The sequence below is a fragment of the Manacus candei genome, unplaced genomic scaffold (assembly GCF_025592945.1).
Source record: "Manacus candei isolate 608988 ecotype Guabito, Panama unplaced genomic scaffold, ASM2559294v1 h1tg000086l, whole genome shotgun sequence".
NCBI classification, from domain to species: Eukaryota; Metazoa; Chordata; class Aves; order Passeriformes; family Pipridae; genus Manacus; species Manacus candei.
This window is the reverse complement of record NW_026138134.1, coordinates 6,743,348-6,761,902: the sequence shown is the minus strand read 5'-3', so window position 1 is coordinate 6,761,902 and position 18,555 is coordinate 6,743,348. Positions and strand designations below refer to the sequence as shown.

The 18,555-nt window shown below is 53.2% G+C and overlaps 1 protein-coding gene across 1 annotated transcript in view; it reads left to right on the top strand.

Annotated features, from left to right (window-relative positions):
• The window catches only part of CEP164 (centrosomal protein 164), a 32,120-nt gene extending 14,976 nt beyond the window's left edge, over nt 1-17,144 (top strand). The window contains exons 13-34 of the mRNA XM_051812205.1: nt 2,342-2,427; nt 4,103-4,234; nt 5,848-6,060; nt 7,222-7,353; nt 7,540-7,756; nt 8,339-8,416; nt 8,677-8,808; nt 9,068-9,190; nt 9,278-9,421; nt 9,612-9,695; nt 10,076-10,144; nt 10,492-10,670; nt 11,015-11,141; nt 11,536-11,603; nt 11,773-11,980; nt 12,316-12,423; nt 13,078-13,192; nt 13,703-14,047; nt 14,248-14,314; nt 14,604-14,720; nt 15,543-15,651; nt 16,892-17,144. Coding sequence (XP_051668165.1) covers nt 2,342-2,427; nt 4,103-4,234; nt 5,848-6,060; nt 7,222-7,353; nt 7,540-7,756; nt 8,339-8,416; nt 8,677-8,808; nt 9,068-9,190; nt 9,278-9,421; nt 9,612-9,695; nt 10,076-10,144; nt 10,492-10,670; nt 11,015-11,141; nt 11,536-11,603; nt 11,773-11,980; nt 12,316-12,423; nt 13,078-13,192; nt 13,703-14,047; nt 14,248-14,314; nt 14,604-14,720; nt 15,543-15,648 — 2,850 coding nt within the window. The 3' untranslated portion in view covers nt 15,649-15,651; nt 16,892-17,144. The remainder of the gene's footprint in view (nt 1-2,341; nt 2,428-4,102; nt 4,235-5,847; nt 6,061-7,221; nt 7,354-7,539; nt 7,757-8,338; nt 8,417-8,676; nt 8,809-9,067; nt 9,191-9,277; nt 9,422-9,611; nt 9,696-10,075; nt 10,145-10,491; nt 10,671-11,014; nt 11,142-11,535; nt 11,604-11,772; nt 11,981-12,315; nt 12,424-13,077; nt 13,193-13,702; nt 14,048-14,247; nt 14,315-14,603; nt 14,721-15,542; nt 15,652-16,891) is intronic.
• The last annotated feature ends 1,411 nt before the right edge of the window (nt 17,145-18,555 follow it).

Sequence of the window (18,555 nt, the reverse complement as noted above, 5' to 3'; positions counted from 1 at the left end):
CCCACCTGTCCAGCAGAGAGGAGCAATCCGGTTTGTGAGGTTGTGTCTGGAGGATACACCTGTCCTCTTGTGCCTAATAATGAGCATAATCAGATGTGAAGGGAAAACAAAACATATGCCTGCTGTGTTCCCCCTCTCCCTCCCTGCAGTGCAGGCACTGTGCATGCAAATGCTTGCTGGAGCAGCCACGCTGGAGTTTATTACAGCCCTGTTTGGGGAGGGCTGGGTGTGAAATGGTGCTCCCTGCAGAACTGCAGCTGCTCTTTTGTGTCTGTACACAGAGGCTCGGCTGGAATGACTCTGGTTGTAGGAATGTGCCTGCTTCCATGTGTAAGGAGCCTGCCTTGCTTTGAATGTACTGGCAAAATGTTCTGTTGTTAAAAAATGACACCTCTGGAAGCTCCACGAGCACGGAATGGGAGGGGTTTGGTTGGTGTGTGTCTGGCAGGAGCTGTGGTGGCTGCAGAGGCTCTGTGGGATGTGTCCTGCTAGACCTGGCTGCTCTGCTGGCAGAGGGAAGGCTGCTCCTTCCACCCTTCCCCTACCAGAGACTGAAAGTGCAAGATGCAGATCATGGAATGTAGAATATCCTGGGTTGGCAGGGACCCACAGGGATCACACCAAGTCCAACCCCTGGCCCTGAACAGGACAGCCCAGCAATCCCACCCTGTGCCTGAGAGTGCTGTCCAAACACTCCCTGGGCTCTGGCAGCCTTGGGGTTGTGCCCACTGCCCTGGGGAGCCTGGTCAGTGCCCAAACTTCAGGACAAAGGCAAAGCTGAAGTGCTCAGTGCTGGCACCTTGCTGTGCCCAGGGGATGGGGGTGAGGAGTGGGAGCAGGCATGATCCGAGCTGATGTGAGATGCTCCTGCTGAGTCCCTTGGGATCTGTGCTGTGCAGAGGGAAGAGATGGCCCAGGGTCTGTCATTCCTGTTGTTCACACAACTGATTTTGTGTCTTGAGCGTGTGAGGTGTCCTCTGGGGATGCAGCTGGGGCAGGAGGGGCAAGGATCTGACAATTCCACAGACAGGGCTTAAAATCTGCCCTCATTTCCTGCAGGCAAGTGCTGTCTTCACCTTCCAAATGTGTCCAGAGATTCCTGCAGCCCATGATTCCTGGGGAGGGACTGCCCTGTGGGGTAGAGGGGCAGCAGAAGGCCCATGCCTGGGCTCAGCAGAGGTGCCCTGTGACTGTTATCCTTCTCCATTTGTCTGGCTCCTTCCCGTTCCCAGGCAGCAGTGACAGAGCCCATTTTGAGCGAGGAAACATTTGCTGAGCTCCTCGTTCCCGGGAATTGCAATCATTAGTTACAGGGGCAGGAGGGGGGCTGGGGGTGGGGGGCTGCTGCAGAGCTCTGCCCAGGCTGATGTGATGGAAGGTGACAGCACTTGCAGGGAATCCTTCTGCTGTTTGCTCCACTGAACATTTGCATAAATTACTGCTGTTTTAATTCTGTGTTGTTTTGGCCCTGCTCCACGCACAGGAGGGGCTGGGCTCACCTGCTGGGTCCGTGGTCACCAAGAATTTATGAATGGAATGTGTTTTTGGGGACCCAAACTCTCAGCAGGGAGGGGGAGCCCTCGCTGCCTCCTGTGGAGCTGGCAGGTGAGGAGGGAAGTCCTTTCCCTGCCCCTGTGCTGTGGGGACAGAGGGATCTGGGAGCTGGCAGGTGGGGAAAGGAGCAGGTGATACTATTTCACATTCAAATGTTGGCTATTCATATTTCCAGTATTTCCTGTGTCATAAATAAGCCAAGTGAATGCTCAGGGGGCAGCGCCCACCCTGATGTGTCCTAGAGGCAGAAATCCCTGGATTGGTGACTCTGTGTGTGTGTGTGCTGCCCAGCACAAGCTGCCCTAGAACCAGGATGGGAGGCAGGACTGAGCCCTGATGTGATTCTGGTCCCAGCCAATGCATCAGTTTGTTTTATGGCCCCACCACGTTAGTTTGTGTGTGACATTTCTCTTGTAGGAGATTTTCGTCCTGCATTTTTCAGGAAGTTTAGTGTTACTTGGGAATGTGAAATGACCTTCAGGTAAAAGCCAAACCTGTGTCCCAAGTGCTTAGTGCTGGCAGGGAGTTCATCTTCTGTACTGAGACAGCTGAACTCCCAGGCTTCTTGTGCTTCTGGAAGCATTCCTGCAGGGCATTCCTGTGATGCTTGGAGCCCCTTGCTTACCCCCAGGGGGGGAGGTTGGCACATCCAACATTCTGGAACAGCCTGTGGATCTGTGTGGTCCCTGGGCTCAGTGCTGATTCCATGGACCTTCAGCAGAACCCCCTGTAAGGTCTTTAATGGTGAAGGAGCCACAAACTCCACCCTGTTTGCTTTTACCTGCAGGCCCAGGAGCTGGGAGAAGAGGAAAAAGACCAAAGCAAAGCCAGTACAGAGGAAGAGCAAAGCAAAAGAACAAAAGCTCCTGAGAGGTAAGTATGGTTCAAACAGAGAAACTCAGGAGGCATGGACAGCTCTGGCTCCTGGTGCCCTTCCTGCCTTGTCCTCCCTGCTCTGCTCACTGTGACCTGAACAGGAGTCCCCTGTACAACACCCTGAGGTGCTGCAGCTTCTCACAGGGTCTTTCCCACTAAACCTCTCCCTTCTCCTGCCACCCCCTCAGCACTCTCTCAGCACCACTTCTGGCTGGGTGAGCAGTAAAACTGCCTGTCCATCATTTCCTGGTGGCTGCTCCAGCTGTGGCTCTGCCTTCTGTCTCCCTTACAGCTCCTCTGTCTCCCTTACAGCTCCTCTGTCTCCCTTACAGCTCCTCTGTCTCCCTTACAGCTCCTCTGTCTCCCTTACAGCTCCTCTGTCTCCCTTACAGCTCCTCTGTCTCCCTTACAGCTCCCTGCCTGCTCTAGAAAGGTCCAAAAGTCACGCTCTTGCCAGGAGGGTGTGAACCTGTTCACGCTGTGCTGGGCCCTGTGGTGCTGAACCAGGGAGGATGTGGTCATTGGCTGTTGCCTGATGACTGTTCTGGTTCTGAGTCAGCCCCTCGTTTCAGCACTGGTCCTGCTGGGCTGCCAGCTCCCCCCTGGGCAGAGCCTGTACCTGAGGGCTCTCAGGGCCAGCCTGGCACCTTTTTGTGGTGCCAGGAGAGTCCAGCTCTGATGTGAACAGTTCTCTTCTCTCTAGGCCACCACAGAGGTGACCTGGACCAGGTGTAAGCATTAAACTGTTTTATATCCTGGTATGTGGACAGCTCACCAGCTGTTGCCCCAAGAGGAATGCTGGCTTCCCGACCCTCAGTCACCATGAGGACTAGGCTGTCTAGCAGAGCTGTTTTCAGCCTGTTTGTGGTGATTTGTTTAAAACTGTGCTAAGCAGTGAGCTCCCTGCTCCCTCGAGCCCCTCCTCCTTGGAGAGCTGCAGTGTGGCATTTACAGATGAGCTGTGTCAAAGCTCTTGGCCTCCACGCAGAGTTACATGTTCTCCAGGGCTCTGGGAACCAAGGAGCTGTTGCCTGTGCCAGGAAAACTTGTGAGCAGAAGAAACTGCAACCCATCTTAATGACTGGCTGAGTGACATGGGATTTGCAGCCTTGTTCTTGGAGAAGCTGTTTGTGTGAGGGTCCCCAAAAACGTGTTCTGCCTGCAGGAATTCTCTTTATCACTTGATACCTGCTTGCCAGCTGAGCATCCTCTCCTCTCTGCCTGTAAAGCTGCTTGTGCTTGCCTTGTCTCTCCTTTCTGTACTTCCAAGATGAAGCAGGACTGTAGATACAAACATGCCTGCCAACACTTCCATCTGCAATTTGGACAGCAGTGTGAGTGTTGCTGATAGGGCTGATGTACCTTGGGGACATTCTCCAAGAACCTGGAAAGGGGGGGGATAACCCAGGGAAGGCATCCAGCATTTTGAGACCGGCACCTGTTACATCCTCAGCTGCCTGTTAGTCTGCTATGAGGTGGTGGGAATGGTGTGGAGCTTCCCTGTGGCTTTGGCAGCCCCGTGTTGGGTGTTTGTGTCCCGTTGGCAGCCGTGGCTTGGTGCCACCTCTGTCACCTGCGTGTCCTGCCGTCCCCTGCCTTGTCCACCTGCAGCAACCACTAGCCTGAGCTGAGCTAACGTGGCCTTCTGTCCCCTCTTTTTGTGCTGCAAAAGCGAGAGGGATCTCGGTGCTTGTGAGACACCAGAGGAGTGTTTGGGTTTAGAGAGCCCCGATGGGGAGGAGGCGGCGGAGGGGTCGCTGGGCAGCCCGATGGATCCAGAGGAGCTGTCTGCCCCACGGGACACGTAAGGGCTTCCTTTCAGTGGCTGGTGTCGTGATTGTGACAGCTTGTGTCCTTTTGTCCCCCTCTGTGCTGACTGGGCTCGCGTGTGAACGGGAGCTGCGGTTTGGTGGGCACGGCACAGCTCGTGTGCACATCCCAGCAGCTGTGCTGCTGTGGGGTGCCAAGTGAGCAGTCTGTGCTGGGGAGGGCCAGAACAGCAGCTCAGCCCTGGGGGTCTGTGGCTCAGGACTCTGGGGTGAGGAGCCGTGTGCCTTGTCTTTGGGAGAGCCTCCTCCGTGCCGGTGTCGCTGGCGAGGCCGTGAGTGCCACCCTGCCTGAGAAAGGCTTTGAGTGGTGCTGAGATGGGGGGACAGCAAAAACCCAACCAGTCACCCCAATTTTACAGCCACTAGGAACAGCACTGAAATAATGAAACGCTGAGGTCAGAGCTCCTGCCCGAGCCACCCTTCTGTTGCTGCAATTCCAGTGGTATTTGTGGATCCGTAGCTGCAGCTCCTCTGTGACAGAGGAGCTCAGTCCCTGTGATTGTGCTGACTTTGCATTCTGTGTCAGATGACACATCAGCAGATGCAACTGGAAAAATTAGGCAGCGTCTCCTGGGACAAGGTGGGGGAGAAGGATTTGTGCTGTGGAGGCCTGTGCAGTGTCTCCCCTGTTCTGCTGGGAATTGTGGTGCTGTGCAAACCCGTGTGTGCTGGGTCTCCTTTGGAGCAGGAACTGGGGCTAAAGGAAGAACATGATGAAAAGGTGGAAGTGGCTGAATTGCTCTGCAGAGCAGCCTGATAAAGGACACCTGCTGCAGGTGGCATTATGGGGAGCACCAGTGAAGCAGGATTTTTGCAGAACCCCACTACCTTCCTGTCTTGTTCTTTTTGCTAATGGCTGCAGAAGTGACCTTTTCTCTTCTGACTCGAGGCTCTATAACTGGGGCTGTTACTTCCCTGATTCCTGGCAGAACAGAAGTCACTCTGCCTTATGCTGGCAGTCTCACAGCACAGTGAGACCTTCCTGCTCCAGCTTGCACTAGCAAAGAATGAGAATTTTTCTTCATACACTAATCTCAATTTTCCCCTCCTTCCCCTTCAGCCTCTCTCAGACCTTATAATTTTGCTGCTGTCTGTCTGAAAAAAAAAACACCTTAATTAGAACCAGACTGGGTTTGAATTTTTGGAGTGCTGGGGGCTTTCTGTTGCCTGGAGTTGGCAAACTCCCAGCACACTTCAGGTTGCAATTGCAGAGAAATACCTTGTCCATCAGAAGCACCAATCCCTGGGCTGGAAGCAGGTGCTGGTGGCATCTGCTCCTGCGCCTGCCAGCCTGGCCAGGGCTTTGTAGCTACTAGATCCTTCATGATCTAGTATTGCCCTCACAAGGTGAGCTCTGGTGGGCCAAAATCCAAGTTGTTCAGGAGTGCTGCTGGGGCTGGGGCTGGGTCTCATTTATCAGTCAGAGCTGATGATCCACCAGTGGTGGGCCTGAGTGAGGCTTCTGAACTAGGGGGTTCTGAGATTTTTGGTGTGGGGTTGATACTCTTTGGGGGGGATGTTACTGTTCCTTTTGTGTTACTCCGTTTTCTGTCGCCCTTTTGCCAAAGGACCTTTCTCTCTTTGGTAGGCAACCTGAGGAGGAAATCAAGGACCAGCAGTCCTTGAACCAGCCTAGAGAAGAATCCCTGGAGGAAATAGCCAAGAATGTGGAGACAGAGCTTGAGCAAGAGGAAATTAATTTATTTCAAGCAAAGGAGGAGAAAATTCAGCAATTCCAGGAGGAGACAAGGCAGGAGGAGGAAGCAGAGAAGCTTGATCAGCAAAAAGAAAAATCCCTCAGGTACTTGCCTTTTTTACTCCACCTTCCCTGAGCCTTTCCAAGCTGGGATTTCATTGCTGCTGGTCACAGACCCTGTGCTGTGGTAGCCACCACCTTGGAAGTGGTGCTGCTTCCCAGAGGTGTGGGAAAGGAGCAAGATCCAGGCTCTCAGGGAGGAGGAGGAGGAATGTGGGCCTCGGACAATCCTGTGCATGAGGATCTGCACACCTTGGGGTGGACAGTGCCCTGCTGTCAGAGCACAGGCAGCCTCAGGAAAGAGCTCTCCAACACTGACAGGAGAGCATCTTGCCACCTCCTGTGAGATGAGCTCTGATTCCATGCACACGCAGCCTTTGGAACTTGTCTCTTATGTTTAACCTGGGAGAAGTTTCCAGCTCAGTGCTTGGAGCTTTGCCACCTGGCAGATGTTCAAATCCTGGGCTAAATGGTTGTAACAGGACTGGAAATGGGAGTGTTAGAGGAGATGAGGTTACCCCAGAGGGTCTATCTGGAGCTCTGATGCTGCATGTTTTACAGAGGGACTTCCAAACAAGGCTTCCAGGAATAGGGCAGAAGGGATGGCTGTGTGAAACCCAGGATCTGAGAGCAACGCTGGGAGCTGTGTCCTTTCCCTGGGGGAATTTTTCTCTTGAGGCTTGTATATTATTTTGGTGGACTTGATACTTATGTTCTTAGCACGCTGAGCAGCCAGAAACAGCATCTTGACATGAGATGTCCTGGGGATGCAGTCTGGGTGTGAAGGAAGATGCAGAAAATGCACCTGAAGGGGAAAACGTGTAGTAAAAGGTGTCATGTGGAAATATGGAGCTTCCAGATGTACTAATGCATCCAGGTACCTTGCCTGGGAGCCTGCATCCATTTAATGAGAGTTGATTTCATTTACCTGCAAAAAAATCCCCAAACTAAGTGCAGCCTGTGATGATATGGTGTGTTTTAAAACCACACTGCTCAGGTGTGATGCTGGGGCTGCATCTCCTGTGCCAGCAGCAGGTCCTGCAGGTGTGGGGGAAATGAAAGATCTGGAGCCCTGAGAAAGCATAATTTGGGCAGGTACAGCCAAGTGGGAGCAGCAGCTGAGCTATAGCCCTTGGGGAGGTGATTGGAAGGTTTTAAAACCTCCTGAACCTTTCTTCTTTTTCTTTCTGGCTGCTCATCTCCCAGGACTCCAGGAGAAGACTTGGCAAAGGTTTCTGAGGAGGAAGAGCTGCGTGTCAGAGAGGAAGAAGCTGAGAGACTGGCAAAGCTGAGAGCCAAGATCGCCTCAGAGACGGAGGCAGAGGAGGAGAGGATGAGGTGAGAAGTTGTGCTGCCATCCCCGGGGATACAAACCGGGCTGGGCTGGCAGGGAAGGATCTTGCAGCCACCAGCAGCTGCTCAGAGTGGAGGTTCAGAGCTGTTTCCCTGCTGTGGCAGCAGGTCTGAGCCCTGACTGGGCAGGACTGAATCCTGACTTCTGTGTCCTTGTTACAAACCTACCAGGGCAGAGCAGGAGGCCACGCTGCAGAAACTAAGGGAGGAGTGGGAATCCCAGCAGCTGAAGGAGAAGGAGAGCCTGGAGAGGAAGCAGCAGCTTGCCTTGGAGAAAATGAAGCTGGAAATGGAGGAAGCCCAGCAGAAAGAGATCAGGGAGCTGGAACGAGAGAAGGAACAGTTCCTGAGCGAGGTCAGGGACAGGTTAGACAGGGAGAAGAAGAAGGTGAGATCTTCGTTACAAATCAGGGTCAGCCCCGAGCCGTTCCTGCTGGCCTGGCTGGCACTGTAGTGCTGAAACGCTGGGATTTAAATCACACCTGTGTGTTTATGATGCACTTAAAGCACAAAGGGAAGGTGCCAAGTGGGCTGTTAGGGGCACACTGAGGAGGGGAGAACTCCCCCAGTTGTTATTACAATGGTGATTAACTAACAATTGTTTAAATAGCCATGTTGGATCTGAAGACAAGAGCAGGATAGTTGTGTGTCTTGCTAAGCTAAACCAAGCTCTGTTATCAGATCAGAACTAAATGAAACCACTTTATCAGCTCCAAACACCACTTTGGGTACAGCTTTAGTCCTCCAGGGACATGGGGAGTCCTTGAATGGGGCAGTTTCTAGTTTTTCTAGCACAGCATGATTGAGATCCATCGAAACCCCTGGGAGGGGGAAAGCACAGAGAGAGTAAAGGCACCTTGTACGTGATCCAGTTTGGAAGGGGGTTACCATTGTTCTTTTTGATGCTTACGGATAGAATTTAATTGCAAATCCATCATGTCCCCAGACTGCTTTGCTCGTGTTTCCACAGGCAGTAGAGGAGCTGGAGAAACAGTTTGCAGGTGAACTCCAGCAGCTGAAGTCTGCAGCAGAAGAGAAGCACCGTGAGGTAAAGACGGTGTCCTCAGTATGTGAATTGTTGGGTTTTTCCTCACACACTGTCACCAAAGGTGGCCAGGGAGGGCGGCATTAATTTTTTTTCCACTTCCTCGCCGTGGTTCTGGTCTGGCTCAGCATTTGGCCATGCTCCAGGCAGGGGGTGGTGAGACTGCAGGCAGGGCTCTGCCGTGCTGCTGGCTCCCTGTAGGAGGGCACTGAATGGAGCCTGTCGGAAAGGTGACGAGTCTCTGTGGGTGGCTTTCATGGCAGGTCATTTCCAGCCTGCAAACCCAGCTAGCAGAGGCACAGAGCAGCCAGGAGGCTCAGCTGCGTGAAGACTTGCAGAGAGCGGGTCAGAAAGTGCAGCAAAAAGCCTTCCAAGTGAAGGAATACGAGCGGGAGGTGAGTGTTCCCCCACCTTCTCTCCCCAGGGGTGTGGTGAGGTCTGAGAGCCCACGTCCCCTGCCCAGGGGTGACAGTGGTGCCTTAGGGGAGAGGATATCTCACCTCACTGGGGTGAAGCCTTTGTGCTCCCCAGACCACAGCCTGATCACACTCTGGATTTCAATCCCTGGGCTCGTGTGGGAGGTTGATTCCTGGGGATTCCCTGTCATGCAGTGCTGTCGTTCAAAGGGAACATCTTTCCCTTTCATCCCCACAGCTCAGCGAGCTCATGAGTGAGAAACGGCAGGAGGTGGAAAGAGACCACGAGAGGAGGATGGAGAGGATGAGACAGGAGCACAGGGAGGCCTTAGCCCGGATTAAGGAGCAGTTTGAGGAGGAGGTACCGCTCTCCAGAGAGTGTCCTGTGTGTCTGTTCACTCGTGGAGAGCCCTGTGCTGCACTGAGGGCTTTTCCTCTCCCCACTCAGGAGCGGAGGCGGAGGTCAGAGCTGCTGCAGAGGGTGCAGAGCGAGACCCTGCAGCTCTGGCAGTCCCACAACGCCGAGGTGAAGGCTCTGCAGGAGGAGCTGGAGGGGAGGCTCACTGACCTGAAGCACAGGCACAGGGAGAAGGTGAGGAGCACCCCTCTGCTCCGTGTGACCTGGCTGCTGCTCGTGCCCCTGCCACCCTCCACAACCCAGGGGGACTGACACGAGTAACAGGTCATGCTTCCCAGCCCGTGTTGTCCCCCCTGTGGCAGAGCTCTGCCAGGTGAGGGAGGAATTTGTACCATTCTCTCCTTAACTCAGTGTCTCTGTACAGGAAAGAAAAATCCAGGATGCGGAGAACGAGCTTGAAATACGTGCAAAGAGCCTCCAAGCCAGATCAGAGCAGCTCCTCAGCCAGGTGAGTCGGCCTGGTGGGCTCACAGGGGTTCCCTTACCTGTGCCAATCCTTTGGGTGCTTCCTCATGGGGAGCTGGTCAGAAATGCTCAGCCAGGGCTTCTGCTGCTGTCCCAGTTGCAGGTACAACTTCCATCACAGGTCAGAGCAGGGCTAAGCATTCCTGGTGGTGCAGCCTCAGGGCTGGTGTTTGCAGTGAAAGCCTGAGCTGTGGGTTTGCTCAGTGCTTTGGGGGATAGTGAGTGACTGTGAGAGGGGCAGAGGGATCATGAAGCAAATCTAACAATCCTTGGGGATTTTGAATCTTGGGCCTGATGTCTGTCCTTGAGGTGGTGCTCAGTCTCCTGGCTCTGACACTCACCTGCTCTCTCACCTGTGCCCAGGAGGAGGACCTGCGAAGGAAAAGGCAGCAGCTGCTGGATGAGGACAGGAGGACACAGCTGGAAAGGGATGTATGTATGCCTGAGCTCTGGACAGGGGCTGTGCTGCTGCTGGGGCTGAGGGCACCAGGCTGGAAGTGTGGCTTTAAAAAGAAAAGAAACCATTGCTTCCAAACCGTGAGGCTGAAAATCCCTCCCTGCCCCAGTCTGGAGTGCCATCCTGCTGGGAGGGGGATTAACTCCGAGCTGTTTCCCAAAGAGAAGAGACAGTCCTGCTTTTCCAGGACTGGGGTGTGTGTGTGTGCAGCTCTGGACCCCTGTGAGCTGTGCAGGCAGCGAGCCTTTGTGTGCTGTGTGTGCCTCTTATTTTGGTTCTGGGGAAATGACCACGAGGGATTTTTTTTTTTGTTTTCTTCTAGGAAGCTGCTTTGGCCTCTCAGCTGCGCCTGGAGGAGAGCAGGAAGGAGCATGGCAGCCTCCTGGAGTCCGTCCGGCAGCTGAGGAAGTCTCTGGAAGAGCTGCAGGACCAGAAGGCTGAGCTGGAGGCCCAGGTGGACCTGCTGCAGACCCGCAGCCAGAGGCTGCAGAAGCGCATCGGGTGTGTAGGAGCAGTTTTCCTCCCTATCAGTAGCTCAGGGTGGGAATTTGCTCCTTTACCTCTGCTCCTCAGGTTTGTTTGTCTCCTCCACACCTGCCTTGTGTGGCTAGTGAGGTGCTGTGAGAGGAGCACTGAAATGCAGAGACTTTCCTGAGGTGGCTGAGCTGCTGGGGAAGGTGGGAAGCGGTTTCCCTGCCCAGCCAGGGGTTATGATTGGCACAGAACCAACACTGGTGCTGTCTCACACACCTGTGGCCCTTTCCCTCCTGGAATCTGGACACCACTGCAGCCAGGATGGACTGCAGGCTAATCAAGTGCCTCCACTGTTTCCTTTCCTGTGGCAGTGAGCTGGAGGAAGCAGTCAGGAGCAGGCAGGAGACTCTGAAAGAACTGGAGGCAGAAGAGAGTGTGGAGTCCCCAAGAAAGCAATCTGAGCTCCGTATTGAAGACCTGAGAGAAAGTACTCAAGCTGTGAGTAAAGCAGACTCTGAAGGTGTTTGCTTTGTGAGATCTGAGGCTGTAACTCTCTTGAAAATCCCAACTTTTGTTCCTTCTGTGTGAAATCATTTGAGGGGATGCATTTCTCTTTGCCACTGTGTTCAGTAGTATTTGCTGATTTCTATCTGTTATTAGTGGGTGGAGAGGGGTGTGGGATACTGGAGTCAAAAGCAGGGCTTGAGTTGGAATAGAAATGTCTGTCTCTCCTTCAAAAATCACATGAACATCCCAGGCACTGTTTTTGGATCTAGGCAGTACCATGGTGATGTCATTCCAAGTTTTCGCTCCTAATGGAATTCTTACAGGAGCCCTGGGGTTCTGTTTCCCATACATGTTTCTTAATTTCTGAAATGCTTTACCTCCTCAGCCCTCATCCAGAGAACTTGCTTCCTCAGCCTCTCAGAGCCACGAGGAAAGCGACTTCCAGTGTGATCCGTGAGTATCCACGTGCCCCAAAGCCTTTCTTTTCGCTCTGGTTTTCCAAGCAAATGCTTTAGCTTGGATTCACACACGGTGCACTGACAGTCTGGTTTTTGGGAGGTGCTGTGTGAGGCGTGCAGGAGGGCACAGGCAGCCAGGACTCACACCTGCCTCTCTGCTCTAGTGTCCGGAGCTACATCTCCGCGGAAGGGGCCTCCCTCCGGAATGCCAAGGAGTTCCTGCGGCACCAGACCCGCTCCATGAGGAGGAGACACTCAGCACTGAAGGCTGCGAGGGTGCAGTGGCGCCAGGACCTGCAGAGGGCACAGGAGGCACTGCAGGATCCCCACAGCTCCCAGCTCCTGGAGGGCATGCGCCAGAACCTGGAGGAGGTGAGCCCTGAGCTCGACACAGGGGGTGGACACTGTGGCTGCACAAACAGTCCCACAGCCCTGGGATCAATTCCTGGCTCTGCAGGTGTGCTGACCCTGTTGGAAGTTGGGTTTGGAAGTAAAACCTTCTTTTCCTTGGGCTTTGAGCCATGTGCTCTGCTTGCTGTCCACACCACTTCCCGAGCTGTCGAGGACTTGGGGGCAGTTTCGCTCCAGCAGCATCATTTCCTGTGCTGAGCAGATTGAGATAATGAAAGTCACCCTGACTGGTAACAGATCATTTTCTGTCATTCTGGTTTAATTTCCCTCCTTGCCTGGCTGTTGATCCCCTGCAGGAGGCCAAGCACTTGGACAAGATGAAGTCGACCATGCAGAAAGGGCAGGTGCTGCTGCAGAAGAAGGAGGAGAAGCTCAGCCAGCTGGAGTCTTCACTGCTGGAGGAGGTAACACCAGCATCACTCCCAGGGTCTTCCCAGCTGCATTCCCCCTGCCCAGAGCTCTTGGCCTCCTCCCCCAGGCTGGAGGCCCTGAGGGACTGGTGGTCCCTGTGAGGACCCTTTAGCTGGTGGCCAGAGACTGGAGTTTGCCAGCAGAGCTGGATTTTGAAACACATTCTGTGAGATCACAAGAGACTGTTGAGTGTGTGGCTGCAGAGAGCAGCCTGGAAAAGAGCCTAGAGAAAACAAGGTCTGGGATGGAGTCTGCTCTCCTGACCAAGGCAAGCCTTGGAATGTCTTTGGCTCTGCCTGGGACCACGTGGCCTTGGGCAGGGCAGCAGCAGATGCAAGAGCACAGACTTTGGATGGTGCAAAGAGGGAACCCAGCCCTGCAAGAGTTCTGAGGGTTATTTAAAGCACAAAACACATTGACTCCTGTCTAGAAGGGCCAGTTCACATGGCTGTTGGATTTGGCCTCTCACACTTCCAGAGCCTAAGCAGTCTCTTGATACTCAGATTTTGCTGTCAGGGACTGAAGACGAGTTTGCCTTCACTTGACCTGTGCCTGACTGAGTAGACAACTGTAGGCAGATTTCCAGCAGCTTTTATGTTTCAGGGATGATACAGCAGGTTTTGTTGCTTTGTCTTCCTCCTGATCAGCTCTCAGATGAGGATACACTGAAGAGTGCTGCCTGCAAGAAGGTGGTGACTTTTGATCTGAGTGACTCTGAGGACACAGAGAGTGCATCCATTGGAGAACTGTGTCAGCCTAAATGTAAGTGCCTGACTGGCTCGGTGTGCTGTGCCCAACCTGTGAGGCTCTAGACCTATTCTGGCTTTGCCTTGCACCTCTCTGCTGATGTTCTCACTTGTGCTCAGTGGTGTCTAAGGCAGGTCTGGTTTTCATAGCTGGGACTGCACTGTGCATGAAACTTGATTGGAAAAACTTGTTTCCTGCCTGTAGTGGCAGATAAGAGGGATGGAGACTGTGCACAAACTTGCCCTTGAAATCTCTGTGCATTGTAAAATCTGGTTGCAGCTCTTCCCTCTGCTGCTGCAGAGCTGTATTGCTCTTCTGCAGGAGTCTGGGTTTCCCCTTCCTCACCTCCAAGGCAGGAGAGGCTGCTGCAATTCCCTCTCTGCTGCATGTGCTTTTTGTTGGCCTTCAGTTGCCTGTGGCTGGAGTTGTGCAGGGGAGGAGGGGCAGGAGGGTTGGGTTGCTTGCACAAAGGCTGCTCTTGTTAGCACTTGCCTGCGACCCCTTTTTTCTCCTCTCTTTCTTCAGTTGATTTGAGGATGGATTTATGGCCTGTCCCCCAGCTGGACAAGATCCAGCACTTGAGGGACTCTCTGCAGTGTATCACCAGTGAGCTGAACGGGGTCCTGGGTGTCCTGGACTCCCTGAGCCATCACCACACCCCTCTCTTCGCCTCAACAGCCCGTGATGGCATCCCTCTGTCCACATATTCCTCCTTGGCAGGCCTGCAGGCAGGCAGCTCCCTGGGGGATATTTCCAGGGTGCCTTCCACTGACAGGTGGGCCTGGAACAGTGGGCTGAGCGCTGGTGTCTCCATCTCAGGGCGGTCAGTGGACAACATCCTGGCAGAGAAATGGCACAGGTATTTCCCAGGTGAGTCTCCTGTCCTTAATCCGTTCTTCTTCCTTGCCTGCAGCTTTTGATTTCTCAGCCCTGCAAGTTCTGGCTGTCTCACCCTTCCAATGCTGGAAGGGCAGATGCACTGGAGCTGCTGATAGGGAGGGTGCTAATGGGATAAGGAGTGATAAGGAATGTTGATTTTGGTGAGTCTGTATTTAATGTCTGTTTTCCAGATGGGATCTCATCGCTCAGTGGGAATCCCAAGCCTCTGGACAACAAGCTGGGATACATACCTGCAGAGTAAGGGTCTTCTTCCTTGAGATGTTCCACTGTGCTGATGTCATTTCTCTGGGATGATTATTGGGTCACATACAAATTGTAAATTACGTGTTGGTAACAACATGTTACATATTAAAAATAACAATAACAAATTACATATTAAAAATAATATATTAATAAGTTATCACATTAGCTGTTCACTGCCACGTGCTCAGGTGAGCTCCTTCTATAACAACCCATCACTTTCTCATCCGTTCTGCCCAGACCTCTCTTTCCCACCCACCCTCTCACTCTCTCTCATGTGCCACAGTGAACAAATCCGGCAGCTGCAGCATTCCAGGCTCCGTGAGCAGGGGAAGATGAGCATCGAGGGGATGATCGAGAGCAACAAGAAATGGCTGAAAAGCTTCAGGAAGGACTCAAAAGCGTATCCTTTACCTGGGTCTGCCCTTTAATTGTGTTCCTGCTCCCTGCAACAGGCAGGAGGAGGTGAGTGAATTGGGAGCACCAAAGCTTAGTGTCTGGTTCTGCAAAGGAATGTGGTGCTCAGCAGTTAGAGCATGAGTGACCTGTTTGCTGCTCCTTGAGCTGTACATGACTGAGGAATTCTCCTCCCTTCCTTTCCCTGCTTGTGATGCTCTTTAGTGACTGAGGAATTCTCCTCCCTTCCTTTCCCTGCTTGTGATGCTCTTTAGGGATGCTGCTCTGCCATAAAAGAGCAGTTAGAGCTGGTAATGTGAGAATTTAGAAAATGTGAACCAAACAGTGCAGAGTGGAGGAGGTGGCAGGGAAGAAGGGGGTCTGCCACAGGCAGGCCCTGCTGAGCAGCCCAGGATGAAGTGAGGGCACCTGGAGACATGTTGACCTGGCACATGGGGTGGCCACAAGGGCTGGGCTCCTCCTGGAGCTCTTCTCCCATTTGAAGGCATCTTGCAGCATGAGGTTGGATCCAGAGGGCAAGACCTCTCTGTGCTGTTAGCAGGGATGTTTCCAGGCTGTGTGGTATGTTGGTGTCTCTTCCAGTGTTCACTGTAAGCAGCAAATCCCTGGGGCCTCTGTGCTGTCCTGAGCCTGGTGCATCTCTGAATTCCCTAATCCCCCTTTAATTCCGTTTGACTGGGATGCAGCAGGCTAAATACAGCATGTGTGCACAAGGCTGGCTGTGTACCTCAGTACCTGCCCTGTCTGGCTGTGCTCAGGTGTGCTAATTCCTGCTCTAAGCCAGGCTTTTCCTTCACCCGACTGCCAGACCTCTCTCCCCACGTGCACAGAAGCCCCCGGCCAGCAGCACCAGCCCCAGCCTCCTCCAGCTGGGAATGGATGAAAACAGGCAAATTAAGGTGTACCACTACTGAAAGGTGGGGGTTTTCTCTGGAGAGATGGTGGGGGTCTCCCTGTGGTGTGCTGGGTCTCAGTGATGCCCACTCAGCCACCACTGCTGAGTCTGTGTGTCCTTGAAAACAAGTCTCTTTGCAAGAGAGTGGAGGAAGCAAACTTCCCAGGTGGATTCTTCTAATCCTGTAATGTGTCCAAATATACTTTATAGACTATTTAATCCAGCGGTGACATATCAGGGCTTCGATAAATCAACATTTCCCTCATTAGTATTCTAGCAGTGGTGAGGCAGAGCTGTGAATCATGGAGGACTTTGAGTAACTGGTCAAGGGGGAGGATTTGAATCCAGCTGAGACTGTGCTGGAGAAAACGTGTCAGGAAATGAGCCCAGCAAATGCTCCATGGCAGGTGGGCCGTGTCAGCTGGCCTGTGGCACGTGTGAGCAGGGAGAAGGAGCAGTGGAATGGTGCAGAGTCTGGGGACAAAATCAGGGAATGACAGATTCTGGCTCTTGGGGAATGTTCTGCTTGTTTGGGGTGGAAGCAACAGGAACTGAGCCAGGAGTGGCTCTCCATGGCAGCGTTGGACAAGCAGTCCCTGCTCCTCTCTGTGCCAGACTGGCCAGAGCTGCTCAGCCAAGCAGCTGTGGGAGCTCTGTTCCTGTGCCATGGATGTGCCAATGGCAACGGGAGCAGGGATGGCAGGGGAGTGTGAGGAGTGTCTGCTGGTGCAGGCACTGCTGAGGAGCTCAGTCTGCTGTGAATGTCGAGACAGAGCCCCACCTGCTCCTTCCATGCCCTGGGAGAGGGATCCAGGGCTCAGCTCAGCAGCTGGGCTCTGTCTGTATATACAGCCCTGTCTGTATATTCCCTGGGCAGGGCTGGGGAGCCCTTGGCATCCAGCCTGAGCCTGGCCTGGCTGCTCCTGCAGCAGCTCCACAGGGATCCTGGGAGAGGAGAGTTGTGGGACGGGCTCTGGAGACTGGAAAGCTGGCTGAGGGGTTGGGGTGAGCAGCTCCTGGACCTCAGCTGCGAGATGGTGGCTCGTGGCTTTGCTCCCTGGGTGGCTGCAGTTGTGTTCCTTGGGAAAGGCCGTGTCCAGAGGGTATCCCAGCCCCCTGGGATGCACGAGGGGGCAGATGGTGCTGCTCTACCCGGTGGGGAGGGGTCAGGATTTCGTGCTGCTGAGCAGGAATGTGGTGTTTGGTTGTCTGTTGTCAGTGTTTTCTCCAAGCTGACTCTAAATATTTTATGCCCTAAAAAGATGCCGAGCCACTTGCCATTTTGCCTGATGAGGACGCCTGCACTTCAAGGGATCCCATCTGTGAAAAATGATCTTCAAAGCCATTTCTCCTGAGATGCCCCTCACCCTCCGTGCTGTGTGTGCTCCTCGGGTGGGTGATGATGCACAGCCCCCTCCTGCTCTGCTCCTGGGTGGTGTGTGCTGGCACACGCCGTGAGCACGGCAGGGGGATGTTTACATGCAAAGAGAAATAATATTTTTGATGAGCATCATTTTAAAACTCTTAAGAATGTTTGTATATTTTATTTTACTTTTTTTTTGCTTATTTTCTTAGAATTTTTGTAATTACTCAGCCAGCCTTAGTCCTCTCTAGGAAGGGAGGGATCAAAACACGGGTTTCCCATCTGCTGTCGGATAGGGATTTTGCTTTTAGTTTCCTGGATACTGGGGGAAACATGGCAATCCTTCCAGTCAGGTGTTTTAGAAGGGACTCCATGGTTCTGGCTCACTGTGACCAAAGCCATTATCACTGAGTCCACTCCGTGTGTTGGGAGAAGCATGGATTAGTGCTGCAGAGAAATGCCAGTTTTTTTAACAATAACTCGGTTTGAAACATGTTCCTTTTTCCTGTTAAAACCTGGGATAGCAGCTGTATCTGGTTTTGTACAAAATTAAATCAACATGAGCCTGTTTTGTGTGATGGTGGTGGTTGTAGCTCTATTTTGTTGTAGCTCTGGATATCCAGCTGTACTTGCCTCTCACATCTTTCCCTTGCTTGTCTCTGGGCAGTCTCATGTTTTGTCTTGTCAAGGTCATTTCTGGCAGTTTCCAAGACCACTTCAGCTCATTGTGGCTTTATTACCATTATTCTTTTAAGTATCTGGTCAGGGTAGCAAATGCAGGGACAGAAAAAGCTAAAAACCAAAACTACAGAACCAAGACAAGGTGTTTTGCTGGAGCTTCTCTCTGGCACCTTGGGATCTGTTAAAATTGTGTAACTGGAGATTGGCTGGGGCTGTATTTGGGAGCAGCCAGGAATTCCCCCAGCAGTGCACTGGGTGCTTCTGGGATCCTGTGGTGGGATTGCTGAGTAATGCTCTCCCTAGGAATTAGGGAGGATTGGTGACGCTCTTCTCTCTTCCCGTGGCTTGTTCCTGTCCCCTTGTGGCTTCCTGCCAGCCAGCCTGTGGGAGCTGGAGGACTGGTGAGGCACAGTGTGTGGATCAGCTGGTCATGCAGAAGTGGAGGCTGATAGTTTTGTCCTTAAAAAGAAAACAGACCACCACCAAGCCTTGACTTGCCCCAGTTCCTGCAAAGAGCACAGGGCGGCTCTGAGACATCCCAAGTCCTGTCTGGACTGTGAGAGCCTCCTGGTGTGGGGGTTTTGCTGTGATCTGAGCCCAGCCTGGGGCTGGGCTGTGCATGTGCCTGTGCTCACTGCCCTGCCTGTGTAGGTGGAGAAGGGGATTTGCTTTTCCTGGAATGCCAGCAGCGTGTCTGTTGGAGAAACTCGGCGATTAGAAGTTAAAGGGCAGCGCTCGATTACTTCACCAGGAGGAGCTCGAGCCATAAGCTCATTAAGGGCTTGGTCTCTGCCTGCCCAAGGGGGGACACTTCAGTCCCTGGCTGCTCGGACATCACCGTGCTCTGCTCCCAGAGCTGTGCCTTCCCAGGACAGAGGGAGC